Source organism: Salvia hispanica, chromosome 5 (genome assembly GCF_029641045.1).
Source record: "Salvia hispanica isolate PSC_SH4W2 chromosome 5, Shi_PSC_v1, whole genome shotgun sequence".
NCBI classification, from domain to species: domain Eukaryota; kingdom Viridiplantae; phylum Streptophyta; class Magnoliopsida; order Lamiales; family Lamiaceae; genus Salvia; species Salvia hispanica.
The window spans coordinates 5455103-5470249 of NC_142696.1; the positions used below are offsets into that span (position 1 = coordinate 5455103).

Below are 15147 nucleotides of genomic sequence, written 5' to 3' on the forward strand. Positions count from 1 at the left end.
AGAAAGAAAAAGTAAAGAGACTACTCCCTCCGTTCCATAGTATTAGAGGCGTTTTTTTTTGGCACGGAGATTAAGAAAAATTGTGTCAGGTGAGTTAAGTAAATGGAGAATAAAGTGGAAAATGAAAATAGCAGAGAGATGAAGAGAAAAAAATAGTAAGATAGAGTAAAGTAGGTGTGGAAAAATGTGTTGAAGTTTACTAAAAAGGAAAATGACTATTACTATGGAACGTATCAAAATAGGAAAATGACTCTATTACTATGGAACGAATGGAGTAATATTTTTATATTTAGAAAATGCATCGTTTAGAGTGAGACATTCTAAAAAGAAAAGTATGTTACTTAGAGTGGGATGAAGGGAGTATAACGTAGCACACGTTTTATATACTCCCTCTGTCCCACGTTACTTGAGTCATTTCTTTTTTGCACTCATTTTGAAAAAATAATAATAAATAGTTAAAGTGGAGAGAAAGAAAAGTAAGATAGAGAATAATGTAGAGAAGAATCTTAACTATATTATTTTCTTTTTTACTTTATTTTTCTCCACTTTAACTATTTATTATTATTTTTTCTCCACTTTAACTATTTATTATTATTTTTTCAAAACGAGTGCGAAAAAGAAGTGACTCAAGTAACGTGGGACAGAGGGAGTACGTAAATATAATAGTAATAAATAGTAATATAAGTACAAAAATTTTAATTTATAGATAATACAGTTAGGTTTAACATACTCAACACATGTATACATTTTAAATCAATACAAATTTTCACATATCTTGGAAAGGCAGCAATGAAAACTCCTGAATTTAAGAATTTTTGTAATCAGAACTGAATCCCACAATATAACCAAATCACTGACAACGGGTGTATTTTCATCGTTCAAACTATAAAGATGAAGGTGATTTTGCCCAATTAGGGATATTCAGAAGCAAGAAGACGGCAAGTCATTATACTAGAGTTTGAAATCAGAGTTATATATCCAAAACATACAACAGACAACTCAAGTTTTACCCTCTTTCTTCTCGGCATTGCTGTCCAATTCCCTCCTCAGCTGCAAGGAGAAATCATCAGTGACATCATCATCATCCCAGTCATCTTCCCATTGCTGATCTACTTCTTTACCTTCCTCTTTGTCCCCCCCACTCTGAGAAGAATCAGAGAAAGTAGCACGTAAAAATACAGATATGCTGATAATAAACTAAGAAAGAACAGTGGAACAAGGAACAGAGAAATACAGATAGAATAAGAAGGAAATAAAAATAAATTTGTACAAAATATAATGAAAATGGTTGGTAATGAAGCATAAGTTACTCAGAAGTTCAGAGAAGGATGTTGGAAACCAGATTTCAAATTTTCTGCTATCTAAGAAGTTATTGTTTGAGTAAGAAAATCCAGCTTAAGAGGCCAGGTAAATTGGAGTACATTATCATTTTACTACTATTATGTAATCAACATAAATCAAGAGACTATATATCAGACAAGCATAGTATCAAAGTATCTTATTAGTTGTTGATTGGTTCCCAATGTCCCTGCCCTAGCAGAAGGGAAACTTTTCTCCACCTAAGAAAGGGTTCAATATGAATATTAGAACTTGAAGACCTAGGATTTCATGTCTAGTATGTTAAGTCAATGACAATGTGATTACAAACCATGAACCCAAGAACGGGCTACAAGTTCGTTGTTCACAAACAATTATATACTGAAAGGCCTAAATAATGATTCTAGCCTTTTCACATAAATAGCATTTAGTTGAAGATCAACTCGAGATGTGCCAAACTTAATTTTTGCACATAAATCTCCAATATAAAGAAATGTCATTGATCATATGAGTGGTTAGCTAGAATCAAATTGGTAGCTGTATGCATTGGGGATTTCAAACGCTGCTTCATGGTTTATGGACCTGTCTCATTACAATTTACCAGAGCCCAGCGGTGATGCTAAAATTTACTCATAGAGAAGCAAAAAATACTGCAAAATCACCCTGGCAGATCTAGATATCATAAATATATATTTTGAATTCACCCAGGGAATTAATAAGATGCAACAGATTATACTCAGAAATCAAGAGCGAATAAAATTGACTAACTTCAGTAGCGTTCTCATGATTATAATCTCAGGCAACAATAAGATGCAACAGATTATACTCAGAAAAAAAGGAGGCATAAAATTCTTTTCGTGCTAACGAAGTTAATCAACAGAACATCTAGCAAAAGGAGAAATCAAACTTAAGCAGTTAAATAAACCCTAAAAAAGAATCACCATCCTTGACCGATTTCAAACTCCTCAAATTCATCACCATCTTCAAACAGATCCATCTTTACTTCGTCAGTAGCTGGCTTAGCTTGTTCGGTTGCCATTTCAGCCTTGCACAGAGATCAAAATAAAATCCTAGACGATAAAATTGCAGCATGAATGTAGAATTTAAAGTTAATTCATGATGAATGGAGGAACTATGATACGAGAAATAAGCGCGAAAGGTGACGAGATAAATAAAGCGGTGCATGGGTGCATGCAACCGCAGGATCATAGGGGATGAAATCACACACACGGCGCACATTAGGAATGAAATGTAGTTAGAGGAGGTGAAGTTTGTTAGATCGTACACTTGAGTCACTATAAGAATTGTAATTTCCTTAATTGTAATCTCATTATTATGATTTAATGCAAAGTGCTCTCCCTTCCTCCCCGTCTTCATCTACAAGCAACTCTTTGTGCATCGGTGCTATTCCGGTCATTGTTTCATCTTCCGGTGACCCCAATACCGCACCAAGTGGTATCAGCTTCATCGATCCTATGGTGGAAACACGCTCCGGCGACAACCGCCGTCTCGAGGAGATGCTGACTGCTGCTCTGACAGATCTGACTACCAAGCTTTCCGACGCCGATCGTCGGCGTGAGGAGCTTGACAAAGCCCGCGATCTATCGGACTCCGCGCGCGATCTGACGCTGCGGGAGCTGAGGGAGGAGTTCCTGGCTCTTCAGGTTCAGCAGAATGAGATCATGGCCCGTTTCATGGCCACGGGTGGTGGTGGTGTGGCGCATCAGGGGGGCGGAGGTGGTTTTCAGGCGAGGCCCCAACAGTATTTTGCAACAAGGCAGTCGAAAGTGGGTTTCCCGATCTTTTCCGGCGAGGATCTGACTGGGTGGATCTTACGTTGTGACCATTTCTTCGCGGTGGATCTTACGCCGGAGGATGCGAAGGTCAGGCTGGCAATTATCAACTTGGAGGGCCGTGCTCTGCAATGGTTTCACAATTGGGCGAAGTATCAAGAGGTGCCCACGGCTACCCCATGGCCTCTGTTTCTTCAAGCCTTAGAGGGACGTTTCGGCGATCACCTTTTGGGCGATCCGATGTCCGAGCTCCTTGCTCTGAAGCAAACGGGTTCATTCACTGAGTACCACGATCGCTTCGAATTGCTGCTGGGTCGTGTTTCAATCTCCGAAGCCTACGCTATCAGTCACTTTGTCAACGGCCTCCGACCCTACGTCCAGAAGACGGTTCGCCTCTTCATGCCACATACGCTTGTTCACGCGTATGCATTAGCGCGCCTTCAGGATCTATCTGCTCCAGTTAAGGAGGGCTTCCCTTCGGGCCCTAAGCGATTCAATTCTCAAGGATCGGGCAGTGATTCTCGCAGCTCACCTTCCTTGCTGCCCACCCCTACTACACCTGTTTTTAAGAGTAAACGGGTGCTGACTCCGGAGGAGGTGGCTGATCGGAGGGCTAGGAACATTTGTTTTGGGTGTGATGAGAAGTTCGATAGGACCCACAGATGTGCTCGGAAGTATCTGTATGTAATGGAGGTGGACGATGGTTTCCGTGAGGAGGAACCACCTGCGGAGGAGGCAAAGGGGTGCGATGAAACAGAGGAGGAGGATAGCCCTCTCATTTCTATTAATGCAATTAGTGGATCAACTTCTCGTGGCTTTCAAACAATGCGTATCGCTGGACGTGTTGGTAAGCGTACTATTCACATCCTTATTGATTCCGGAAGTACTCATAATTTCTTGGATTTGAATTTGGCTAAGAAGCTTGGTCTTCGTCTTACTCCTATTAAGTCGGTTTTTGTTGATGTGGCCGATGGAAATCGGCTTGAATGTGCTTCGATGTGCAAGGATCTAAAGTGGTCTCTAAGGGGAACTTCCCTTACTACTGAGGTGTTACTCCTTCCCTTAGGCAATTGTGATATGGTTTTGGGTGTTCAATGGTTGGAAACTCTTGGGGTGATTAATTGGGATTTCAAACACCTCACCATGGATTTCAAGTTGAATGGCAAACGGTATGTTTTGAGGGGTGGCCAACATTTCCCCCGGGTCTCCACTGTTTCGGATAAGGAAATGAATAAGTTGCTAGCTCATGGAGAGGGTATCCAACTTTGCTGCATTCAGCTTAATGAGGAGGGTCAGTCAGAGCTGCTTGCTTTGGAGAGCTCTGTTCAAGAGGAGCAGAAGGTTCCTTCCTTCATTCACTCTTTTTTGGAGGACCAGAACGTGGTGTTTGAGGAGCCTACTTGTCTTCCACCGCTCCGTTCTCATAATCATCAGATCATTCTTACTCCTGGAGCAGCCCCGGTTAACTCTCGCCCTTACCGTCACACAGCTTTGCAAAAGAATATCATTGAGAAACAAGTTAAGGAGTTGTTGCAACAGGGTTTCATTAGGCCGAGTTCAAGCCCCTTTTCTTCCCCTGTCGTGCTTGTCAAGAAAAAGGACGGCACATGGCGTATGTGTGTCGACTATAGGCGCCTTAATAAGCTCACGGTGAAGGACAAGTATCCGATTCCCTTAATTGAGGAACTCCTTGAGGAGCTCCACGGTGCCTCTGTTTTTTCTAAGATTGACCTTCGTGCGGGTTATCATCAAATCAGAATGAAGCCGGAGGATATTCCCAAGACGGCTTTTAAAACTCATGACGGCCATTATGAGTTTGCCGTGGTGCCTTTTGGCCTCACCAACGCCCCGGCCACTTTTCAAGGCCTTATGAATGATATTTTTAGACCCTTCCTACGGCAGTTTGTATTGGTTTTCTTTGACGATATACTTGTGTATAGCCGTGACATTGCATCTCATCTTTCTCATTTGAAACAAGTATTTGAGTTGCTGCGAGAACATTCTCTGTTCGCTAAGCGTTCTAAGTGTGAATTTGCTAAGAGTCGTATTGAATATTTGGGTCACATTATATCTGTGGAAGGTGTGGCGACGGATCCAGCAAAGCTGCGAGCTATGCAGGAATGGCCTTCTCCGTCAGATGTATCGAAATTGAGGGGGTTCTTGGGCCTTACGGGGTACTATAGACGGTTCATCCGTAACTAAGGGGTGATTGACATACTTGGATTTTGCTTGGTTTTAGAGAGTAATCTTGCATGGTTTTGATCACATTTCGTCTATTATCGGATATGATTATGATTACTTCTCTATTATTTTGGTATTTGACCATTTTGTGAAGAATGTGTAGAAAAATGTGCAAAACAAGTGGATGTGCAATAGCCTTAGTTCGAGGCAGTTTTTCTGGAGATTTCGAAGTCCAATCAGCCTCTAATTCATACCATTCTCTTCGTCTTCGAAAGAGCTTCACGTGGGTATCTTGCACGCCTCAATCGGAGTCCCGTAGAAGAAGTTATGGCCATTAGACGAACACTGCCCAGTCCAGTGAAAACGCCCGGTTTGGGAAGAAAACGCCCGGTTTGAGAAGAAAACGCCCGGGTACAGACTAAACGCCCGGTTTTGAGAAGAAAACGCCCGGGCACGGCGCCCGGGCGGATGTTTTGCTTTATATATATGTGCAACGCCTAGAGTTCACGGGAGAGAGTCCCATCCGCCTCCTACGCCATTCTTCCGCCTCCAAACATCCATATACACGAATTTTCGTCCAAGAGCAAGAGGAGGGCGATTGAGAAGAGTTCAACCATCAAGACGAAGGATTCTCAACCCCCAATTCATCTCCGGGGCAATTAGTATCAATTTACTTGTGTTTTCCATGTTTTCTACCGATTATTTTGTGGGATTTTTGTAAACATGAGTAGCTAGATACATTTGTGGAGCTCTGGGTGAAGATTACTTTGAATATGTTTTGATTTAATTGAATTGAACCTTCGCCTAGCTCTTGTGGTTATTTTGCTTGTTCTTGTGCTTTTATTGTTCTTTTGTTTGGCCAACATTAGAACTATGTCCGTTTAACTAGATTAATCGAGAGATAGCTAGTTTTATGTGGTAAAAGGAACGAGTACAACACATAGGTTTATCTACACTCGAGAGAGGGGACCCTATGTGAGGGCTTGAGTCTTAGGAACTTAAGGAGTTAGAATCTAATCTATTGGAAGGAGACTTTGATAGTTAGAATCTAATCTACAGGGTAGGTGCACTCGAGAGAGGGCTTATTCTAGAATCGCGACTTTCCTAATAATCCTAGAGACACAAATAGGTGAATCGATCTTTTAATGTTATACTTGGCTCATGTAGTTATTTTGTCATTCCCGCGCCTTTACATTCATTGGATTAGCTACCCGTTTGAATGCATCTTTACATTGTTAAAATATACGAGAGTTGATTAACAAATGTGTGATTTGGGAGTGGACAACACCTTAATCAATATCATCCGAGAGGAGTGAGGTTTTGTGTGAGGGTATAAATCTTAGGAGCCTTTTGGAGTTGTGTGCTTACACTATAAGGAGACTTTGGGCCTAGCATGCAACCTACAAGTCATGTGCATTCGAGAGAAGGCATGATCTTACCTTCGTGATAGCTTAGTAACTCTTGAGACCCCTGTCGGCATAGCTCGAAGATTGATTTAGAGGTTTAGTGAGATTAATCAAGACTATAACATTGTAGTTGGATCCCAAAGCTCTACTCTTTCTCCACTTTCTCTTCAATTCACTCATCTTCATTTTATTTACTTTGTTTTGATTCATTGTTCCTAGGATTTAGATACAAAAACCCAATCTTCGGTTGTCTAAATAGCGAATGATCTTGATTTGAGGTACTTAAGCCCTTAATTAGTCTCTGTGGATACGATACTCTTGACTTGCCTTTACTACGATAGCCCCGTACACTTGCGGGTATTTCTCGTGTTAAAATAAATCGAGTCAGTGATTTGTAAGCCTTTGACTGACCTGTTACGGAAGGACGCCTTCCTTTGGGATGATGAGGCCGAAAAGGCCTTCTGCTGCCTTAAAAAGGCCATGTTAACACCTCTGGTGCTGGCTCTACCGGATTTCTCCCTTCCATTCATTATTGAGACCGATGCTTCTAGTTATGGCATTGGTGCAGTGTTAATGCAAGGTGGGCACCCCCTGGCGTTCATCAGCAAGTCCCTTTCCCCTAAGCACAAACTACTCTCGGTTTACGACAAAGAATTGTTGGTTGTGGTGTTCGCGGTCACTCACTGGAGTCACTATGTGAGCCATCAACCTTTTGAGGTTCGAACGGACCATAAGACTTTGGCTCATTTGATGAATCAGAAACTCTCTACTCCCGGGCAGTTAACTTGGCTTTCGAAGTTGATGGCATATGACTTTGAAATTACTTATAAGAAAGGCACCGAGAATTTGGTGGCTGACGCTCTGTCTCGGGTGCATTCCTCGGAGATCTTCTGCATGGCTATCACCTCTGTTTCTACTGATATTTACCCGCTGGTTGTTGCCACATGGTCCTCTGATCCGACTCTCCGTTCTCTGATTTCGGAGCTTAAACAGGACCCTTCGAAGCACTCCAAATTTTCCTGGATTGCTGATCAGTTACGCCGCAAAGGGAGATTAGTGGTTGGTGAGGATGCAGGTTTAAGGCTGAAAATAGTAGGTCTGTTCCATGACTCCAGTACGGGCGGCCACTCGGGTATTTTGGCTACTTATAAACGCCTTTCTTCCCTATTCTATTGGCCTAATATGGAGAAACAAATTCGCCAATACATAAGGGAGTGCGATGTGTGTCAGCGCTTCAAATATGATCATAGCGCTTCCCATGGGCTTCTACAACCCCTCCCCTTACCCGAGGATGCTTGGTCTCACATTAGCATGGACTTTATCGAGGGTCTGCAGGTCTCTGCAGGTAAATCAGCGATCTTGGTAGTGGTTGATCGTCTCACCAAGTATGCTCACTTTATGAGCCTCGCCCATCCTTTCACAGCTCTGACTGTGGCTCAGTCCTTCTTGGACTATGTTTTCAAGCTTCACGGCTTGCCCTCGGTTATTATAAGTGATCGGGACAGAGTCTTTTTGAGTGCTTTTTGGTCGGATTTTTTTAAACTACAAGGTGTGGAGCTGAATATGTCTATGGCTTATCATCCTCAAACCGACGGCCAAACGGAGGTGGTCAATCGGTGTTTGGAGACATATCTGAGATGTATGTGTGGGGATCAGCCGTCCACCTGGAGTAAATGGCTGAGTCTAGCTGAATTTTGGTATAACACATCGTTTCATTCAGCCATTCAAACTACTCCCTTTGAGGCTCTCTATGGGTATCCACCACCGGTCCATATTCCTTATTTTCGGGGTGACTCTTCGGTTCACGATGTGAATGAAACCTTGGTTGCTCGTGAGGCTATGCTTGAGGTGCTTAAGCATCATCTTGGGCGTGCTCAGAAACGCATGAAACAACAACATGATCGACACCGCTCGGATATGCAGTTTAAGGTGGGCGATTGGATCTATTTAAAGCTTCAACCTTATCGCCAAAACACCCTCCGTGATCGTCAGTTTCAAAAGCTTAGTCCCCGTTACTTTGGGCCATTTAAGGTGATCGATAAGTTCGGCCCAGTGGCGTACAAATTGCAGCTGCCGGCTGAGTGCAAAATACACTCTGTTTTTCATGTATCGCAGCTTAAGAAGAAGATTGGCTCACTTGACAAGCTGCATGGGACTCTTCCTTCTGTGGGGAACTCCACATTCTTGGAACCAGTCAAGATTTTGGGCCGCAAGCTGGTGAAGAGGGGAAATCGTCCAGCCACTCAGGTGTTGGTCCATTGGGCAAACTCTTTTCCGGAGGATGCTACATGGGAGTTTTTGCATGAGTTGATGGAGCGGTTTCCGCATTTTAAACCTTGAGGGCAAGGTTTATTTCGAGGAGGGAGATTTGATACGAGAAATAAGCGCGAAAGGTGACGAGATAAATAAAGCGGTGCATGGGTGCATGCAACCGCAGGATCATAGGGGATGAAATCACACACACGGCGCACATTAGGAATGAAATGTAGTTAGAGGAGGTGAAGTTTGTTAGATCGTACACTTGAGTCACTATAAGAATTGTAATTTCCTTAATTGTAATCTCATTATTATGATTTAATGCAAAGTGCTCTCCCTTCCTCCCCGTCTTCATCTACAAGCAACTCTTTGTGCATCGGTGCTATTCCGGTCATTGTTTCATCTTCCGGTGACCCCAATACCGCACCAAACTAATTGAAGAAAAGAATGAGAGAGAGAAATACTCACTTGGAGCTGTTGAGGGTACAGAGAAAAGAGGGATGAAGCTGAGCAGTAATGGCTGTTCAATTCCTTGAACCCTAATAATTTAGAAAAATTACAACTACGTCCCCAAAGTATATGTAATTTGCGAGGATCGGTTTTGGGATATCTGGATTTGGGCTTTCCTTGGGCTGCTTCTAACACGGGTTTCTCATTTACGAAGAAATTATTTATTTCTCTTTTCTTCCAGTTTCTTAACTTTAGTATGACGCAATTTTTAAATTTTATCCGTCTGTCAAAATAAATTTGATTGTCGAATTTCAAATAAACGGAAATAGTTGTTGGAAGGAATACTTGAAATTTAACTATGAATATTCATATTAGTGAGAGACCAAAGTGGATATTGTTGGATATCCGGAAAAGATAACATACAATATAATTCCCAAAAATGTAGCACAACTCCATGTACAAAACCAATAAAAGAAACAGATTGTGATAAACAAAGCTATTGATAGAGAAACAGAGGGAACTACTACAGTAAAAGGTTGTAGGAAACTAAGAAGCAAGGTGTTATATGAAAGTCCAAACGGGCGACAGACACTATCGCACCTTCTTCAAGAGGTCGGCTGTTCTGGACTCAGCATCATACTTGATGAAGTTCCACCAAATGTATGTGAGAGGGATATTGGAAGCTTGCCAAACAGTTTCACCATGCACTATTCCTTGATAAGGAGGAAAGTCTAGCATCTTCACCACCACACCAAATGCACCTCCCACTACCACCATCCACAACTTCCATCTGCAAGGAAGATTCGTCGTCCCACCCCAAACTGCCCAACTCACCGCTTGGGCAATGCCCATGCCAATGCACACTTTTGTATTCCACTCTGTCAACAATTTTTTAAAGGGTCACAACTACTAAACCTACATATAAGTGTTTAGCATAACCACTTATTTATTACTCAAATAGACCAATATTCTTTCATGTGATACCATTTTCATCTCCTATAGTTTATTACAACATGTGAGATCCAACTTCAGTCGGTACGACCAAAACAATTATCACATGTTGTTCCTGTTCTCACTGTGCGACTACTCTGAAGTTTCAAAACACTAGTTCATATGAGGTCTCAATAACATGAAAATGCGATGAGATATTTCTATAAGCATTTTGAGCAGTTTAGTATGATGATAGAAAAATTTGAAAAATCATGAATACGAACACACATCTATCTATCTTTACATACTTTCAAGCAGCACATGAAGTAAGAGTTCATAGGCGCCTAGTGACATGGTAGCTTAAATGCACATATCTCATATCTCAAAGGTTTGCTTTTTCCATTCTTTGCTTTTTTTTTTTTAACTGGTGTATCAAAGTAGGCAGTGATATGCATGTTCAGGAAGGACTTGTGAGTTGTGACAGAGAGATACCTCTCAAGAACACATACTATACCTATAAAGATAACAGATCATTTTAAGATAAAGATGTAAGATGATACCATAGTCCATATTATAGTTGCAAAGAAACAAAATGTGTGTGGTGGCAAATGCAAAGATTGGAGCAGCAACCATGACTCTGGCAGCATCACTTCTTAAACCAAAGCTTCTAATGTTTGCCAATATAATTGAGTATCCAAGAAATGCAACAGCAGATGAATAATCAAGCTTTTCTGTCAAGGCCATGTCTCTGCATTGAAGGTTTAAAGGTGTCAAAATTTTTCCATTTAAGTAATTTGTCTCGACAGAGTGTTATAATGTTTTGGATTAATGTACATTTTTAACTTCCCTAGGCTTAGTGCAAACAAAAATCAAGGATAACATCACAAGATCAAATGAAAAATTAATACCGGAAGTGGTATATTGCGCTCCAAAACCATGAATTCATAGCCAGGAGACCGTAGACTTTAAAGAGGCTAGCGTAATCATAAAATGGCGTCTTATCCGGTTTCAAAGGCAAGCTGTAATAAAGAAGGTTGGAGAAAGAATGCCAACCATGAAAATGCATCACAAGGTTTAGAGCTGAAATGGCTATAGAGATTGGTTCCTGTGCAAACTGAGGACATCTTATCAGTGCATACATAAAATGAGTGAAGAGAATGATACATGGAAGAAAAAACATGGCTCAACTCTTAAGGCAGCCAACCTGAAATCCATATTGGCACCGAGAAGGCCATTTTCCATGATATTTAACAGGCTCCAATCCAAGTTCTATTCTTTCTTTTTCTCTGTAAAGCATACAATGGTAACGACAGTTACCTTGGCAGTCCCATTGGTTCCACCAAAAATAAAGATTCTTTATCTTGTACCAAGAGCCATCAAGGAGAGAACCATCTGAAGCCGAGTTGCAGCACGAGAAGCATTTTGCCCCAACACAACCAGTCTTTTGACATTGTGAAAAGCAAGCCCTAAAAGTACGTAGAAGTTAAGGTTCAACCTATAGCAAAATTATATGAGCAGTTGATTTGAACAAAATATAGTAAGTTAACTTGGTAAAGTTGCTTAATGCAAACAACTAATTTATCTTCAATACGAAACCAAAAAGCAAGGGCCGAGCTTTACTTATATAATTGGTCTGAATCACCAGGATTAGGACTGGCTTCATATACTCTGACAAGTGATGAGAACACGAAAAAGCATATAATCCAGCAACATTTGGCCATCTGTACAAAAAATTATTCCAATTATATTTGGTTATAAATAAGGAATGAAGAAGGTCCACGCATGGTGATTAATGATCCTGAAACTCATAAAGTTTGACTAATTTTTTCATTGAAAACAAATCACGAGTTTATAATCGAGAAAGGAAAGTATTATATACTGTAACATGAAATAGATAAACTATAACATGAAATAGCTGGTGAGTGATTCGCTTGCTCGAATGATTCTTACTTGAGCCATTAAACATCTAAATAGTTTCATCAATCAAAACGATCAGAACTTTACATTTCTAAACACATTAAATGAAAAATGGTCGATATATGATATTAATTTATCAAGCAATTAGCAATGATCAAGTTCAATGCTTGAAGATTCAATCCGACCTCTTTTATGCATCCATCAAACAACTGAAATTACTGATCGATGTTGTTGGAATTCTACCATGAATGACATAAGATTTATCCATTATTAAAGCAACATCAACTACCGACATTAAATTGGAAACTATGTTGTGCGAAATTTTCAACATTGCATCCACGTTAAAAATAGAGGAATGAATCCGATTTAGGTCAGGCTATACACAACTCATGCCAAAATGCTAAATAAATTAGAGAGGAATGGCGGATTGTAGAAAATGACATACCAGTATGGCGATCGTGTCCAAGAATTGATGAGATTCCGGAGTCAGAAGAAGAAAGAGAAGTTAGAAATTTGGTGAAGGGAGAGGAAATAGGAGGGAAATAAGGCATAAAGTTGAACTCTTTGAACCCTGGAAATATGGAAGCATTGAACAACTCTCTTGCACACTTCCTAAAAAATATATTTGCACTTCATTTTAGTTTTATCATGCTAAAAATGATTAATATATTTATTAATTTTTTTCATTTTAATAAGATGAATCTCATTTTGTATTGATAATAGTTTAATCACTTTTTCTCTCTCTCTTTTATTATAAATTTTGAAAAATTGTGTGTCATCCACATTTTAAAATCAGGGATAATGTTTTTGGATACATTAGACTGTCCACATCCCTATCTCTTATCCATCTCTTAATCATCTCATCTCTTCACTATTCATGGATTTCACTGTACTTTTCACCCCATCTCTTAACTAAAACACAATACCTGCCCATCCATCTCTTAATCATCTCATCCCTTAACTATTTATTCAATTTTTTTTTTGTTTTTAATTCCAACAAATTCAATTAATAAAAACACACTTCATTAAATAAAATAAAACTACAATTTAAAATACTAAAAAAAAATACATAATTAAAATCCAAAAAAAATAAATAAAAAAATACATAATTTAAAATACTCTAAATTAAATTATAAAAACTACTCCGCCGGTGAATCATCCCCGAAGTCGGTGGCGGTGCATCCATGTTAGATCGAGGCCGAATACCAAGTTGACTTGTCAGATGCTCAATGCCGTCCAGATGGGCTTCATAGTTCATATTTGGGAGACGTCATTTTTGAAGTGTCAGCCATCGTGGCGAGCAGGTACATGGACATTAGGGTGTTCGAGCGCGAGCCCGCTGGCTTGATTCGCCTCGGTCCCTCCCACTCCCCTTGTCTCTAGCCGCCTTCGCCGCCTTTGTCCCTTGCGGCCGATGGCGTGCCATGCCCTCAACCTCTTGTGAGGTGTTGCCCGACCCGCCCTCACTAGACGAGTATTGGCCACCCGCCGCATGCTTCGTGCGTTTTGAGTTCGACCCTGTGCAAGACTGGACACCGCCAGCCCACCTTTCAAGGTGGTGGACTTGCGACCAAGCATCGACATGTTTGAAATCTTTACCGGTGTCGTCTTTAAAGACCCGCAACGCCGCTCTCAGAATGTCGGCTCCACTGGCTCCACTTTGGTAATTCGCCGCTTCTTCCTTGTATATCGCGCAAAAAATTTTGACATCTTTGTCGCATCGGTCCTAATGACTGCGGGTGCGGCGGTGGGACACCTTCGGCTTTGTCGAGTTGTAAGCTTCAGTGACTTTTTTCCAAAAACACAAGTGGGTTTGTTGATTCCCGACGATGGGATCGTACGAGACGCTGACCCAAGCGTCGTATAGAGCCAACGTCTCCTTGCGACCATATGGATGATGGCCTAGATCCTCCACCTCCTCCTCGTCGCCCTCTTCCTCCTCGGCATTGACACCGCGACTGGCGGAGCCTCCACCGTCTATTGGAAGGTTTCCCGCAGTGTGTTTATCCGGAAACTCTCCCGAATTTGGGATAATCCCAGCATTTGCCCATACCTCTGGGAGGGGAGGGACGATAGGATGCATCCACATCAAAATGTGGTGTTTGGTACGCCGCCGGCATTGTTGAGCCTGTTAGGTTTGGTATACTGAAAAGTATGTTTCGAGCAAGTTTCGCGCGAATAGAATCCTTCTTGTATACATAAAACTCTATAATCCACTTTTAACCCGATTCAGTATTATTCAAGTAGTCTCGCACGAATAGAATCACTATTATTATTACATTGTGTTTGCTTGTGCATTTATAAGATGTTTTATAAACATTTAAATGTATAAGAAGCAAACAAAGTCTAAGTCTTTTGCTTAGTAGACCGGTTGTGGGCGACGTCCATTTTAATGTAACACGTTCAGATCTATGCAACGCTTTGCAAAAGAAAAAGAAGAATTTCACAACTTAGATAGGCTTTGACTACCTATCGTGAAAGGTTGCAATGTTAGTCCTCATATTTCTAAGCATTACTGCAATAAGATGACATTGGTGTGGTATAGCACTGAAAGGATCTAACAGCAAGACGTGTCTTTATGCTATCTACTGAAAGACTAGGTCTTGATAAAATACTATTTCTTAATCTACACATGTTAGCATTGAGCATACGGTATTGATTATGCGCTACTTTGACTTATCAAATGGTGCGGGTTTTTCGCAACCCAATAATCCTGATATATTGGGTAGTGGTGATTAATATCTAGCAGTGCTAGGATTGCTATTATGTTGTAACGTGCGCGAAGTGAGTCTCGTTTGATAATGTCCTCAAGAGGAGCTTGAACAAGGTTTTATTATTCGAAAAACTGGCTAGTTGGAGTTTTATTACTCTATGAATAATAAATAAATGTTTCTTGC

General features: G+C 40.9%; 2 protein-coding genes and 1 pseudogene across 3 annotated transcripts; 1 reads left to right on the top strand and 2 right to left on the bottom strand.

Annotated features, from left to right (window-relative positions):
- Positions 1–782: 782 nt before the first annotated feature.
- Positions 783–9525, bottom strand: LOC125189953 (protein DELETION OF SUV3 SUPPRESSOR 1(I) pseudogene; annotated as a pseudogene). Its single transcript, XR_016130749.1, has 3 exons — positions 9422–9525; positions 2259–2387; positions 783–1186 (listed from the first exon to the last, which is right to left on the bottom strand). The product of XR_016130749.1 is annotated as a protein DELETION OF SUV3 SUPPRESSOR 1(I) pseudogene (transcript).
- Positions 2712–9388, top strand: LOC148924252 (uncharacterized). Its single transcript, XM_089059028.1, has 2 exons — positions 2712–3379; positions 9331–9388. Exons 1-2 carry the CDS (start codon positions 2793–2795, stop codon positions 9386–9388), a joined length of 645 nt encoding a protein of 214 aa, XP_088915154.1. The 5' UTR covers positions 2712–2792.
- A 282-nt stretch (positions 9526–9807) lies between the features above and the next one.
- Positions 9808–12057, bottom strand: LOC125186337 (uncharacterized). The gene is made up of 5 exons (XM_089057914.1): positions 11954–12057; positions 11538–11799; positions 11242–11447; positions 10894–11081; positions 9808–10281 (listed from the first exon to the last, which is right to left on the bottom strand). Exons 1-5 carry the CDS (start codon positions 12052–12054, stop codon positions 9995–9997), a joined length of 1044 nt encoding a protein of 347 aa, XP_088914040.1. The 5' UTR covers positions 12055–12057; the 3' UTR covers positions 9808–9994.
- Positions 12058–15147: the final 3090 nt, after the last annotated feature.